Source organism: Marmota flaviventris, chromosome 3 (assembly GCF_047511675.1).
Source record: "Marmota flaviventris isolate mMarFla1 chromosome 3, mMarFla1.hap1, whole genome shotgun sequence".
Lineage (NCBI taxonomy): Eukaryota > Metazoa > Chordata > Mammalia > Rodentia > Sciuridae > Marmota > Marmota flaviventris.
The window spans coordinates 4,441,095-4,454,677 of record NC_092500.1 but is presented as its reverse complement, the minus strand read 5'-3'; the positions used below and the strand labels follow the sequence as shown (position 1 = coordinate 4,454,677).

General features: G+C 55.3%; 1 protein-coding gene and 1 long non-coding RNA gene across 3 annotated transcripts; one reads left to right on the top strand and one right to left on the bottom strand.

Moving 5' to 3' along the window:
- The first annotated feature begins 680 nt into the window (after nt 1–680).
- On the top strand, nt 681–7,307 carry Upk3a (uroplakin 3A). Its single transcript, XM_027954650.2, has 6 exons — nt 681–798; nt 1,669–1,824; nt 2,455–2,734; nt 4,729–4,811; nt 5,378–5,510; nt 7,002–7,307. The coding sequence occupies exons 1-6, from the start codon at nt 747–749 to the stop codon at nt 7,159–7,161; spliced, it is 864 nt and encodes a 287-aa protein (XP_027810451.1). The 5' UTR covers nt 681–746; the 3' UTR covers nt 7,162–7,307.
- Nucleotides 7,308–8,156: 849 nt separating this feature from the next.
- Nucleotides 8,157–13,427, bottom strand: LOC114107256 (uncharacterized). 2 transcript variants are annotated; one of them, XR_003585312.2, is made up of 3 exons: nt 12,905–13,427; nt 9,861–10,335; nt 8,157–9,745 (listed from the first exon to the last, which is right to left on the bottom strand). It is a non-coding gene; the product is annotated as an uncharacterized lncRNA (long non-coding RNA). The 2 variants fall into 2 exon arrangements; XR_011706994.1 differs by lacking the exon at nt 12,905–13,427 and having other exon boundaries at nt 9,861–11,095.
- Nucleotides 13,428–13,583: the final 156 nt, after the last annotated feature.

Below are 13,583 nucleotides of genomic sequence, written 5' to 3'. Positions count from 1 at the left end.
TTAAAGGTAAAATCGATTTAATTGATTTCCACTCTCTGCACATATTTCCTGATGTTGAAAGGAACCATCTAGTCCAGGGGACGATCCCATCCCTATTTTCAAAATCTCCCACCAGCAAGCAGGTGTTAAGACCCTGTTCCATTCCTTCTGAAGCAGCCAGAGGCTGGGTGGAAGTGCCCTGGGTTCCACCAGCCTGGGCGTTTCCAGGGAGATCACTTACGTTCTGGTAAGTCCCTGCCCCTCCTCGACTTCCTGGGCCTGCCTGGGTCTTGCATCTATAAACCCTAAAGGTCGCACTGCCAGTCTCCATTTAACTCACAGATCCGACACTTGGTTTTACCATGCTGACATGATAAAACCACAGTTTACCAGTGTCTGGCACATTGCAGCGGCTCCATAGTTGCAGGAATGGGCATCCGCATTTTATAGTACAGTAACGGAGGCCCCAAGAGTGTGGGGCTGCCCATGGTCTCATTAAGCAAGCGCAAAAGCGCCGCCTTGGCCCCGCACGCAGTAGGCGCTTTAGTGAGCACACAGGGAAGGACCGCAAGCGGATCTGCGCACTGGCTTGCCAATCTGGCGGGGGAGATGGGGCGGAGCCGTATGCAAATAGCCCGCGAGAAGACCGCGGATTGGCTGGTGCGGGCGGGGGCGGGGCCCGCCAAGGGCCTGGGCTGCCAGGTGCGCTGGCTGGAGAAGCCCAGCGCTGGGCGGCTGGACAGAGCTACCCTGGCGCGTCCCGGGCGATGCCTCCGCTCTGGGTCCTGCTGGCCCTCGGCTGCGTGCGGTTTGGCTCCAGTAAGCCGGGGATAAAAGGATAAGGACTGTGCCAAGGGAGGGCGAGCTCTACCCGGACCTTGATCCTCCCAGGGTCACCAGAGAGGAGCCTGGATGGGAAGTGGCAATGGGAACTTCATTTATTCATTCCAAGAAAAGGCGCAGAGTTCTGGCTTTGGGGACCCAGATATTATTATTAGTAGTAGTAATAGTCATCTTGTCAACTTTTAGAGCTTTCTCTGGTGGCAATCCGAGGGCTCACAGGTGGCTACAGTCTGGGACGGGTGTTGCTGGAGACCAACAGACAGGGTGCTGCAGGGGAGCAGAGAAGGGACAAGACCCAGACTCATGGTGACTCTTTACTGGGGGAGATGGAGGGACATTTTCCACCAAGGGTGTAGCATGGGCAAGTTCTGGGATGAGGAGGCAGCCTGGTTCTTCTGGAAGCTGTAGTCCATCCCTGCCGCTAGAGAGGAGCCAGTGAGGGTGAGGCCAGAGACCCAAAGCCCTGAACTTCTGGACCTAGCTCCAGGGCGCCAGGCGGGCATGGGAGGGCACTCCTGGGAGGGCAACAGAATCACGTCTGCTGTCAGGGTGGAGGGGGCCTTACCTTGCTGTCAGAAGAGGGTGGGATGGAGCGAGGACTGGCCATGGCTTAGAGGCAACGGAGATCCTAGTGACTGAACATCTGCAGAGGGAGCTCAGACTGCTGGGTTTCTGGCCAGGAAGCTGCAGGGTGGGACCTGCTGTATCTGACAGAAGATCATGAGATGGCCCACAGGGAGGGTGAGGCCCAGTGCCTGGCTCCCAGCAGGTGCTCCGTAGCACCCATGTGCACATGGGTGTGGGCAGCTCCGTGGGAGTCAGTTCCCATCCTCCTTGCCTCTCCAGCTGTGAACCTCCAGCCTCAACTGGCCAGCGTGACCTTGGCCACTAACAACCCTACACTCACCACGGTGGCCTTGGAAAAGCCTCTCTGCATTTTTGACAGCTCAGAGCTGCTTGCTGGCTCCTATGAGGTCTATCTGTATGTCATGGTCGACTCAGGTAAGGGTCCTGCTTCCCTCCGGCTGCTCCTAAAGGGGTTCTGATCTGTCAGCAGGGAAGAGTGAGAATGACAATCTCCTAGGTTTCTAGCAACCAATCTTCACAACTCATTCAGGGTCACAGTTTTATTCTTTCAACAAATATTTACTAACTGCGTATCTGTGCCCGCCGATCTCTGGGCACTGTGGGTATTTTCTGCCATCCCATAGAAGAGAAGATTGGGTTCAGAGAGGTTGAGCGAGTTGTCCAAGATCACCCAGCTAGTGAAGAGACCTGGGACCCAACAAAGGTCTATCTGCCTCTACATCATTCCTTTGAACAATATGACCCTCATTTCCCATTTACAGAATAGGGAACCCAGGACTTTCAGGGACAGGTATCAAAGGTGTATTGTGGTGGAGGATTACGGGAATATTCTAAGATAAAGTAGGTGAGAGCGGAACACAGTACCCAAGGAAAGTGCTATTTGTTCATCTCCCCAGGCAGGGACTGAACTCGCCCATGCCTGTGACCGCTGTGCCCAGCACAGGGCTGGGGCAGAGAGGAGGCTCAGACGTTTGATGAATGAGTGACCGAGTGAGTGGCTGGCTACGGTGGCCAGGATCCTCACTCCCGGCCCTGCCTCTGCAGCCAATCCCAGGAATGCCTCCGTGCAGGACAGCAGCAAGACCCCACTGAGCTTGACCGCCCAGCAAACCCAGGGTGGGAGGACCGGCCCCTACAAGGCAGTGGCCTTTGACCTCACCCCCTGCAGTGACCTGCCCAGCCTGGATGCCATTGGGGATGTCACCCAGGCCTCAGAGATCCTGAGGGCATATCTGGTCAGGGTGGGCAGCAACGGGACCTGCCTGTGGGACCCCAACTTCCAGGGCCTCTGCAACCCGCCCCTGTCTGCAGCCACGGAGTACAGGTGGGTGTGAGCAGCCGCTGGGGGAGGGCAGCAGCTGAGTCCCACCCCAACTCAGGAAGACCCCAGGGGGAGGGGACAAAGTGGGAGGAGCCACATTTCTAGAGGTCTTACGTGCTGGGACCATTGGGCAACTTCCTGGGCCTGGGGTAGGACCTAGGGCTGGAGCTCAGAAGGGCCCTGCTGCGTTTAATGCTTGGCGACATAGAAAGCAAGAATCCGGAAATCTTAATTCTTGAACGAGGGGCCTGTTTTCACTTTGCTTTGGACCCCACCAGTTATGGGGCTTCCTGGCCTTCCCATATGTGGAAGTCTCTTACCAAGGCCTTTGTTTCATAGGGAGGGAACTGTGGTCCAGAGAAGGAAGGCCCCCTGCTTTTCCTACCTCCTTCCTGCAATCCCTTTTCTTGCCCACCCACCCCCCTGGGCACCCACTCACTCCCACCCTCACTGCCTGAGCATCTCTCTGCAAGCTGTCCCTAGCCTCGGGAGCCTGGGAGGAGGTCTAAGCTGGTGCCAAAGCCCGGGCTGATCCCAGTCCAGGTACTAGGGGGACACTTGGGTCAGGGGCTGTGGCTTCCAGGCCTGTTTGGGCCCAGACCACTGCCCACCTGCCATCCTTGCAGAAGCACCCCCCACACCTGTGGCTGAGGCCACTGAGCAGGACAAGGGTCTCTGCTGCCCTCTCCCCACCCCAACCTTGACCTTGTCTTTCACGTCCCCTTCCTGACCTCCAAGATGGCCCCTCAGCCTTCATCTACAAGCCCACCCTATCTTAGCGCATGGGTGGGAGCCAGCCCTACCTCTGAGTTCTGATCTTGAAACAGGTATGAGGAATTTAGCAAACGCAGGAGCAGAGAGATTTTAAAGTTTTTTTTGTTTGTTTGTTTTGTTTTTGTTTTTTTGTTTTTAAGTGTTAAAAAAAAAAACCCCAGGCTGCAGATGTCTCAGTTTCGGGACAATCTCTATGTTTAAACTCTTCCCTTCCACAGGTTCTGGCTGTTCACTGTCTCACCAATCTCCTTTTCAGATTAGCAACACTTGTTTGGGGGGTTCTTTTCTTTCTTTTTGGTACTAGGAGTTGAACCCAGGGGTGCTGAGCTACATCCCCAGCCCTTTTTATTTTTATTTATTTGTTTTTTAAAAATATTTATTTTTTAGGTGTAGATGGACATAACATTATTTATTTTTTATGTGGTGCTGAGAATCGAACCCCGGCCCTGTCCGGGCTGTGCTAGGCGAGCGCTCCACCGCTGAGCCACAATCCCAGCCCATTTATTTTTATTTTGAGTCAGGGTCTCCCTAAGTTACTGAGCCTGACCTTGAACTTGTGACCCTCCTGCCTTATCCTCCCATGTTGTCCCTGGGATGACAGGTGTGCCCCACCACTCCCCACTTTTTTTAGCATTTATTTCTTAAAATGTAGCCCTGACCCCAGGACAGCTGGGCTGGTGATGGACATTATCCCACTTGTTTTTCTTTTTTTTTTTTTAAGTTTTTTTTTTTTTTTTTTAAAGATAGAGAGGAGAGAGCGATAGAGAGAGAATTTTAACATTTATTTTTTAGTTTTCGGCGGACACAACATCTTTGTTTGTATGTGGTGCTGAGGATCGAACCCGGGCCACACGCATGCCAGGCGAGCGCGCTACTGCTTGAGCCACATCCCCAGCCCCCCACTTGTTTTTCTAAGTCCCTTTGTGATTCCAGGGACAGGCTTGGAATACGGCCTGTGGTTAACGGGGCTGAGCCACAGGTGCTGTGTAAAATAACCAGAGGGCTCCTGAGGGACAGTCCAGCAATGGCCCAGCCCTGAAGCCTTCACAGAGGAGGTGCATCTGAACTGGGGAAGGCCCAGGGACAGTATGTGACCATGTCCAGCCTCCTCTGTTGTCCAGAGCCCTCTCAATGGCTGTCTCCCTCTGAGCCCCCTCTGTGACCCTCCTGCCAGCTATGGCTGGACACACAGGATGGTTGGATGTCATCCTGTCTCCTTCCAGGTTCAAGTACGTCCTCGTCAATGTGTCCACAGGCTTAGTACAGGATCAGACCCTGTGGTCAGACCCCATCCGCACCAACCAGCGTAAGTAGTGTGGTGGGAGCTCGGCCTCCAGCCAGCTTCCTCTGGGAATCTGCAGACCAGGCCCAGCTCTCGGGGCAGGAACTAAGTAGGGCCATTCTGTGGGGACCATTCAGACCTGGCTTGAGCCCACAGTGTCCTTGGACTGAGTCTCCCTGAGTCAATGGGTGATCTGCAGAATGGCGTTCTCTAGGGATCCATATGGGATAGTGCCCCAAAATGGCAGGCTCATTGTAGGACCTGTACCTTGTTCTCAAAGGCTGACGCCAGTCAGAGAAGAGCGAGACCCCCAGCTCTGAGCAGCCCCTCTGCTCAGCCTTGTTTACGTCGATCTCACCGCGGATGAGTCAGTTTAAAAATTTAAATTATGCAAAAAGAGGAAGAGGCCAGAAACACACAGGAGAAAGGCGGGAAGTGGGCCCCGGGGCACACCAGGCCACTGGCCAAGAGCCCAAGAAGAGTCGCTCCCTGGGCCCCTGGGACATCCCCGGGTACCAGGCCTGCCCATCCCGGGGAAGGGACGGAGGGCGCTGGCTGTCAGGGTGTAACTGACCATGGTCCTGTGACAGCCACCCCCTGCTCAGCCATCGACACGTGGCCAGGCCGGCGGAGTGGGGGCATGATTGTCATCACGTCCATCCTGGGCTCCCTGCCCTTCTTCCTGCTCGTGGGCTTCGCTGGCGCCATCGCCCTCAGCTTTGTGTGAGTACCTGCCGCTGGGAGGCCTGGACCTGGGGATGACGGCAGGGTCCTCTGCAGCTGCCCAGGGCACTGCCCTCCACGGCGGGTGGGTCTGGTGAAAAGCAGCAGAGCCCTGGGCCTTCAAGGCCAGTCCTTCAGCCCAGGAGCGAGGGGCTGGGCAGTGGGCTCTGGGCCGGTGATCCCACAGATCTTAGCTGTGACCGTGGTGCAGCCTCAGGCAAGACATGCTGTCCTGCGGTCCCCAGTGTCCTCCTGGGGCAAATGGAGGTGATAACTGTTCAGCCCATGGAGTCTGGAGGTCCTGTGGAATCGCCCCACCCTGCTGAACTCAACAGGCCTTAGCTCTTGTTGCCATTGTAACTCACCCGCTTACAGTCCAGACGGGGAAACTGAGGCAGGAGGCAGGGAAAGGGTGTCCCAAGGTCACAGAACCTGGGACGAGGACCCAGAGCTGGGGCTAGAACCCAGGCCTCCTGACTCCGCCGACACCTCTGGATTAGGACGGGAGGTCTTCTTGGGGGTGGGGTCCTGGCACAGCTACCAGGGCTGCCCAGAGGGAGGACAGTCCACTAACACCTGGGAGGACCGATTGGGGCATGAATCAAGGCACCCACAAATGCCCTGGGAGGAGGAGGGCAGGGCAGGTCCTGCCTGGAGCTTCAGGGTGAGCTTCTAGGAGGAGGGATCTGCAGGAGCAATGAGCATCGAGCATGGGGCAGGGAGGAATGCACGCGACAGGCAGCAGGCCCCATGCTCCTTGCTTCTCAGGGTAGAGGGAGCCCGGGGGCTTTGAAGCTGAGGGGTCCTGGGGTGGGATTGGGTAGGAAGCCTCCTTGGAGTAGGTTCACACAGAAGCCAGCCAGGTGGGAAAAAGTGGGCAGACCATGCATGGACTGGGAGAGACACTGGACCCAGGCTGTGTTCCACACTTAAGTTAATACAACCAGCAGTGGGTGACCTCAGCCTCTGAGGGTCACCCACAAGCCATCAAAGCCTGGTGGTGTCCCTGCCTCCTCCCTCTGGGCAGTGCCGGACACTGGCCTTCCAGACCCATCCTCTGAGGTTAGCCCGGCTCTTCCACTAACCCTCCTACTGGCCCTGCCTGTCATGGCCCCAGTCCAGCCGGCTGAACTCCCCACAGGTGCCCCAGGTTCTGCGGTCCTCCCCATCTCAAGCATCTCCTGCAGGACCAGATGAGCTGGCCCTTCCTCCAGGATGGGTCCACTCTCTGTAGTCACTGTCTGTTGAGGTGTGTCTCCCCAGACTGTCCTGGTGATGTGGGGACATGAGACAATGGCCCCCGCCATCAGCCCGCAGTAAGACCTGACACTGCTTATTCACGTAGCTCCCGACACACGCTGAGAACCCCAGGAAGGAGGGGCTCACTAAGGCTGTGGTGGCTTCTGGGAGCAACATCTGGGTGCCAAGGTCCCCGGACTAGAGGAGTTCCACTTTGCTCTGTCCCCTAATCCTGGCTCTCTCCTTGGCCAGGGACCTGGGTGATTCTGATGGGGAAACCACGCACGACTCCCAGATCACGCAGGAGGCTGTGCCCAAGTCCCTGGGGACCTCAGAGCCGTCCTACACGACTGTGAACCGGGGGCCACCCTTGGACAGGGCTGAGGTGTATTCCAGCAAGCTCCAGGACTGAGACCCCTGACTGGCAGCCTCCCCACACTGTCCTGGTCCTGGAGTCCGTGGTGGTCAGTGTTCATGCCCCGACTGGACAGAAGGTGAAGCAGGAAGGGTCAGTCCAGTTGTGGGAACACTCAATAAAATCTTCCCAAACTGGTCAAATTACAGTGTCATATTGTGTGCATGTAACAACAAATCCCACAGTTAAATGCAACTATAATGCACCAAAAAATGTGGAAAGAGATCCTGCCCCTCCCCCACCAAAATCTTCCCAAGATATTGAGGTCAGTACAGAACGAGGGGTGAATAGGTGAGAAAATGCACAAGTCACGACCTGTTGAGGGGCTGGGCTGTTTCTCTCCGGGGCTCTGTGATCAGAACTACAGAGACCAGGGCCGAGTCAGAGTTACGCCTCGCCCCGAGCCTCAGTCTCCTCATCTGTCACATGGGCTGCTGGGAAGATTCATTCCTAGACTGGGCAGGCCAGCTTCAGAAGACTCGGTTTTCTCTCTTGAGCCAGATAGCAAGACGGCCTCCCTTTTGGAGGTGTGCGGAACACAACCCACACCCCTCTTGGCATTCTGATAAGACGGAGGGAGACGTGGCTTCTAAGATCGGTGGGGACTCCCCAGGGGGATGCTAACCTAGGAGCACAGGGCAGAAGCCATGGAGGCAGCAGCTTAAAGCAGAGAGCAGCCAGCAGAAGGGAAAGCAGTGGCCAGTCCAGGCTACAGGAGTGGCCAGTACAGAGGGAGCCGGGTCCCTGGGCAGCAGGAACAGGAGGGCCCCCAGGCTGGACATGCTCGTCGGCCACTCGCATCCCTTGAGACCATGAAGCTGGCCTTGGCAGCCACTGGACTCCTGTGGCCTCCTGAGCCTGAATCCCCTTCTTCAGCAGAGACCTCCCAGGGTCCCCAGCTGCCTGGAGTCTGCTGTTGTTAAAAGTTCCTGCAAGTTTTCCACGTGGCTGTGTTTGCTTTGTTTTGTATTTGAGTTGAAGTTCACATGATATAAACTTAGCCTTTTTTATTTTTATCTTTAAATAGTGCTGGGGATTAAACCCAGAGCCTCATGTGTGCTAGGCAAGTGCTCTACCGCTGAGCTGTACTCCAGCCCAAGCCAACCGCTCGAAGTGCACAGGTCAGAGTTATAAAGGCACAGAGAGAGGAAGACATTAGAGTTTGCTGTTGGATTGAGGAGCAGAAGGCCTCAGGCATCCTTCAGGCCATCGAAGTAGGGCTCTGCAGATGTCCACTGCACACCGGGAGATGCCCAGGAGGAAGCCACAGGAGCAGAAGCCCAGGGAGAGGACTTAGGATCCCTCTGTTTCGTGTTTTGGATGAGTGGCTTTATAAAAACTCCAGGAAGTGAAAGTACTCAATATTGATCCAAGAAATTTTACATGACGGTCAGTGGGTGGGGAGAAGGATTTTCATTGTGCAAGTGTCCTCAGGGAGTGGAGACAGGGCGATAACATGTTCAGCAATGCAGGTCTGTAGTGAAGAGAAGCCAGAGGGTTTTGTGATCACTGACAAAGATTTTGTGATCACAGAAAAAAAAAAAAAAAAGAAGAAAGAAAATGAAGGATAAATTCCTATGAAGGTCAGTGATTTGATTTGTATGGTACCGTGACAAATGGAAACTCATACAACAGGAATTTTTAACTTAAAGTGTGACTTTAAGTCAAAAGTTATTTAAGCATAGCCCTGCTCTGCGTCCCTTATATATTCAAACTTTAAGAAGTCTCCCAGTCTTGAGGGCAGATATGTTCCCTCCTTTGCTAATTCTCTGCTTTGGCAGCAGGTATTCTAGATTCTTCTAGTGGAATCAGAGCTCCCCTCTTGGTCCCAGAAGGGATCATTGGTGTAGGTAGCAGCAGTGGGGACCGAATCCAGTTTGAAAGAAAGACTAATTCGAGAAAACAACATTGCTACACCTCGAATCATGATTTTCTTCTAAATAGGTTAAGACATCTTTTCTGTACGAGGTGATGTCTGGTTGCTATGAGACATTATCCTGTATTCAGTTGGTGTTCTCAGAACTGACTAGAAGACTTTTATAGGAAGAGTCCTGATTTTCTCTGTCTCACTCTCAATTTTTATGAAGCAGGGAATGATGACACTTTTCCCTTTTCTCATAAGAAAACTCTGACCTGTCCCCATGTCTCCCTTCCCTGGCCGCAGCCACCGATTCCGCTCTGTCCGTGGGTTTTCCGGATCTGGATGCTTCAGACGCACGGTCTTGCTGGCCCTCCAGCATCCCTTCTCTGACTAAGCTAGTGTTTTCGAGATTTGTCCCCAGCTCCTGTTCATCAGTGCTTCCTTCCCTTTGCTGGTGGAGTGACATCCTGTCATGCAGCTGGACCACAGTTCACTGTTCCCTTGTCCCTTAGTGGTCTCTGGGCTGCTCCCACCTCCTGGCCCCTCCTGTGCACAGTGCTGCGTGGACACTTATCTGAACCCCGTTTCTGGTCCTCCTGGATATACCCGGGCGTGGACTGCTGGGCCAGTGGCAAGTCTATGTCAAATTTTTGAGGATCCATCAACTGTCTCCACGGCAGCTGTTCTGGTCCCACCAGCCACACAGCTGCAGTTAGCCCACTAGTAAAACAAGGTGGAAACTCGGGCTGGAGCTTACCTTGGCTCTGGGTACCCTGTGGCTTTCTCTCCACTTCCCCAGTGACCAGGGCTCCCTCCCTCAGCAGCAGCCACCCACCATTCCAGTCGTGGGTCAGTGGCCTTCCTCTTCCTGCTGACCTCACTAATCAAGGTCCTGGGAATGTGAACTTCCAGCTACTGAGAAAGCTTCCAAACAGCTCAGGACACACAGGCTAACGGGACCAAATCACCAGAGCACAGATGAGCGCATGTACCTGGGAGCGGGGCGTTGGTGACAAATACACGGCCACTCCTTCCCTTGGCTCAGTGGCCTCTGTCCCCGTGATGAGTCTCCAGTCTCCCCAGAGAGCCCCCCACTTCCAGCCCCCTAGGACCTGCTGGTGCAATGAGCGGGGGTGGGGACAGCATTCCTGCATTTGGACAGGTCTGACCTCCCTGTCAGCCAACAGGCCTCGGGTGTCCTCCTCCTGAAGCAGGGGCCACAGATGGAGCCCATGCGCGGTGTCGTCTCCAGGCCAGAATGCAGCGTTATGTCACTGTTTCTCCCTCGTGGTGGCCCTCCTGGCTCTGACCTGTCACAGTCCAGAGCAGGCTCTAGACTGAGCTCCCAGATGGCGGGTAAGGTCAGGTCCATTTCTAGGGCCCCCCACCCCCCCCAGCGAGGACAGGAGTTGGCTGGTACCAGTCATTCCTGTGGCTGTTTGTTGCACACCAGCTCTGAGCTCAGGGCCCCAGGGAGGCAATGGAGCACCTGCCTCAGGAGCAACACCTCGCCAAGGTGGACATATTCAGAACCAAGACGGGGGCCGCTGGCCGCCCAGGGGAGCGCTGAGGGAGAAGAGGGGGGAGGTGGGAGGGGCCTGGAGGGCTGTGGGAAGGCTGGCTTTTATTCTGGGCACCTGGGAAGCCATGGAGCAGTTTCATGCAGAAAATGACCTGTGCAAAGACCTCTGGCTGCTAGGTGAAGTGGGGCAGGGAGACCCCCAGGCGACAGCAGAGCCCTGTAACAACCCAGGCCAGAGGTGTGCAGAGGCTCAGACGGGGGCAGGGCCAGACAGGAGGCGGTGGGATGTAATTCTGAAGGGGAAACAGAAGAACTTGCGGATGGATTGGCCACGGGGAGGAGGGGGAAGGGCAAGTGGTAATGACTTCTGGGTTTAAGGCCAGGGCCACCGAGTACATGGTGGGGACCTCAGCCAAAATGGAGCAAGCAGGTGGGGTGGGAGCATATCAAGAATTTGTGGAAGGGGTTGGGGTTGGGGCTCAGTGGTAGAGCACACGCCTTGCACGTGTGAGGCACTGGGTTCAATCCTCAGCACCACATAAAAATAAATAAAGGTATTGTTTCCATCTACAACCACAACAACAACCATATATATATATATATATATATATATATATATATATATATATATATATTTAATTTGTGGGAAACTGGGCGTGGTGGTGCATCCCTATAACCCCAGCGAATCTGGAGGCTGAGGCAGGAGGATTGCAAGTTCAAGGCCAGCCTCAGCAATTAAGCAAGAACCTGTCTCAGAATAAAAATAAGAAGGGCTGGGGATGTGGCTCAGGGGTAAGACGCCCCTGGGTACAACAACAACAAAGAAGAGGGAGGGGGAAGTTCAATAAGCTGCTCATGATGTGTCAGGTAGAGCAGCGCAGTAGGTGATGAGGTGCCTGAAGTTATCAGAGGGCAGCCGAGTGTGCCATTGTCCCTGATACTGGCTGCCCCTCCCCTGGAAAGGATTACAGTCAGTTGCCCCTTGGTACCCACCAGGATTGGTTCCAGGACCCCCGTGATACAGAATGCACAGGTTCTTAAGTCCCTTATGTGAAATGGTACAGTATTTGCCTGTGACCTGCACACATTCTCTCAAACACATTATTTCATTAGTAGTATGATTTGCAGTGCTGGGGGGGTGAAGGGGGCCTCCGCATGCTGGGCAGCTACCACCCAGCTGTGTGCCGGATCCTCCCATGTACTTTAAATCATCTGTAGATTACTTATAGTTACGAATAAAATGTAAATGCTGTGTAAATAATTGTTATACTATGTTGTTTAGGGAATAATGACAAGGAAAAAGAGTCTTCCACGTCACATTTGACACAATTTATATGTGCGTGTGTGGTTTGAACCTTGGGCTTCACAGATGCTGGGCAAGTGCTTAACCATTGCGCTACACCCCCAGCCCTTTTTATATTTTATTTTGAGACAGGGTCTCATTAAGTTGTTGAGGCTGGCCTCAAACTTCCAATCCAGCGTGAGAGGAGCTGTGTTTCCCTTGGATAAGGGGCCCTCCTTCCTATGGCATCTCTTTTGCTGGCCTTTGACTGGGCTCTGAGTGGAAGGGCTATGCCTCCAGGGGAGTGGGGCAGGGTGGGGCTGGAGGGTTAAGATCCATCCCCCTGCCCCACCACCTCGGGCCTTGGAAGATGCTCCAAGGGAGGACCCTATGCATCTTGGATCTGGCCTCTACAGCACCTAATCCCAGGGGTCCCATTTATCAAGGTCCTTCCTGGAAACCGGAGCTGCTCGAGGGCAGGGGTGGTGTCTCCCCTAGGTCTAGGTCCTCAGCACCCAGCACAGGAGCAGGTGCTCATGAACTGAACTGCCTCACATTTAAATTGTTCACCCAATGGGCCGAGGAGCCATCTGCAGAGGTTAAATGGGCTGGGACTACAGGGACGACCTGCAGGGGCCTCAGCGTCTCCTTTTGTTCAACTGGAATACTAGTGATGGTGCCTTCCTCATAGAGTCTTTGCAAGCGCTGTGAGTGCTCCGGCAGGTACAGGCACTGTGTGGGAAGCCGCCTTCAGTTTTCCGGGCTCTGGACCCCCCCAGTTCACAGGCTGCTGAAATTCCTAAGCCTAGGTTCTGTCACACAATGAAGAGCTTCTATCCTGGGTTGGGGGAAGGTGGAAGGGGCATGTTAACAGCCAACTTTAAAATCAGGCATAAAAAAGGAGCTGAGGAGAGGAAGTAGTGGGGTGGAAGGTCTGGGAAGGGCTGGGAGGAGGAAGTGGCTTTTGATCCGATTTGGTCTAGTGTAGGGAAGTAAAGCCTTTCAGTGGCAGAGATGGCCAGGAGGGGGCCACCCGAGTCATGCGCTCGCGGCGAGGATCGCCCGATTTACCCACCTGCGTCGCCGGTGCACTTGAAGCCACTGGATCCGAGCCCAAGCGGATCGAGCGCTCGGCCTGGGGGAGAGGAGCTGTCGAGGAGCGAAGAGCACGTGCTCGCGTGCCAGCCCGGTGGTAGCGTCCGGGGGCCGAGGGGTGAACCAGACGGACCAGGTGCTGGCTCTCACGCAGAGGGACATTTAATTTCGGAAAATGAAGCGCTCTCTGAAGAAAAGGAGGCAGGTCTGGGGCGGGGAGGCGAGTGAATGGGCAGGGGGCTTCGTCCGGACGGGTTGGGTCTGCTTGACGTTTGAGAACGGAAACTGAGCCTGAGTGGTGCAGGACCGGCTGCAGAGGGGCGCTTCCGATCGCCCTCACAGCTCTGCAAGTCCCTGCAAAGCGCGCTGGCCCCCATTTTGCAGACGAGGAAACTGAGGACATGGGGCAGCCTGCAGCAGATATTGCCGGGACCTAGATCCCAAGCTCCCCGCTTGCCGTTGGCGCAGGCGCTGAGCTCCCAGGGGCGGGGCCAGGGCCGAGGGGCGGGGCGCGCGGAACCCGCCCCACCCACTGGGCGGGGCCTGTTACGGCCGCCGCTGGGCCGTTGATTTCGCCGCGGAACCTTCGCGGCGAGGGCGCGCGCGCGGCGGAAGGCATTGCGGCGGCGCGGCGGGCGTCCTCGGCTCGGCCCGGCTCC

What these genes read in the sequence shown, in the direction of transcription:
- Upk3a (XM_027954650.2), top strand. Translation starts at nt 747, where the DNA reads ATGCCTCCGCTCTGGGTCCTGCTGGCCCTCGGCTGCGTGCGGTTTGGC. An exon ending in GTATGTCATGGTCGACTCAG is followed by an intron (nt 1,825 to 2,454) that starts GTAAGGGTCCTG and finishes CTGCCTCTGCAG; the next exon opens with CCAATCCCAGGAATGCCTCC. An exon ending in CCCCATCCGCACCAACCAGC is followed by an intron (nt 4,812 to 5,377) that starts GTAAGTAGTGTG and finishes GTCCTGTGACAG; the next exon opens with CCACCCCCTGCTCAGCCATC.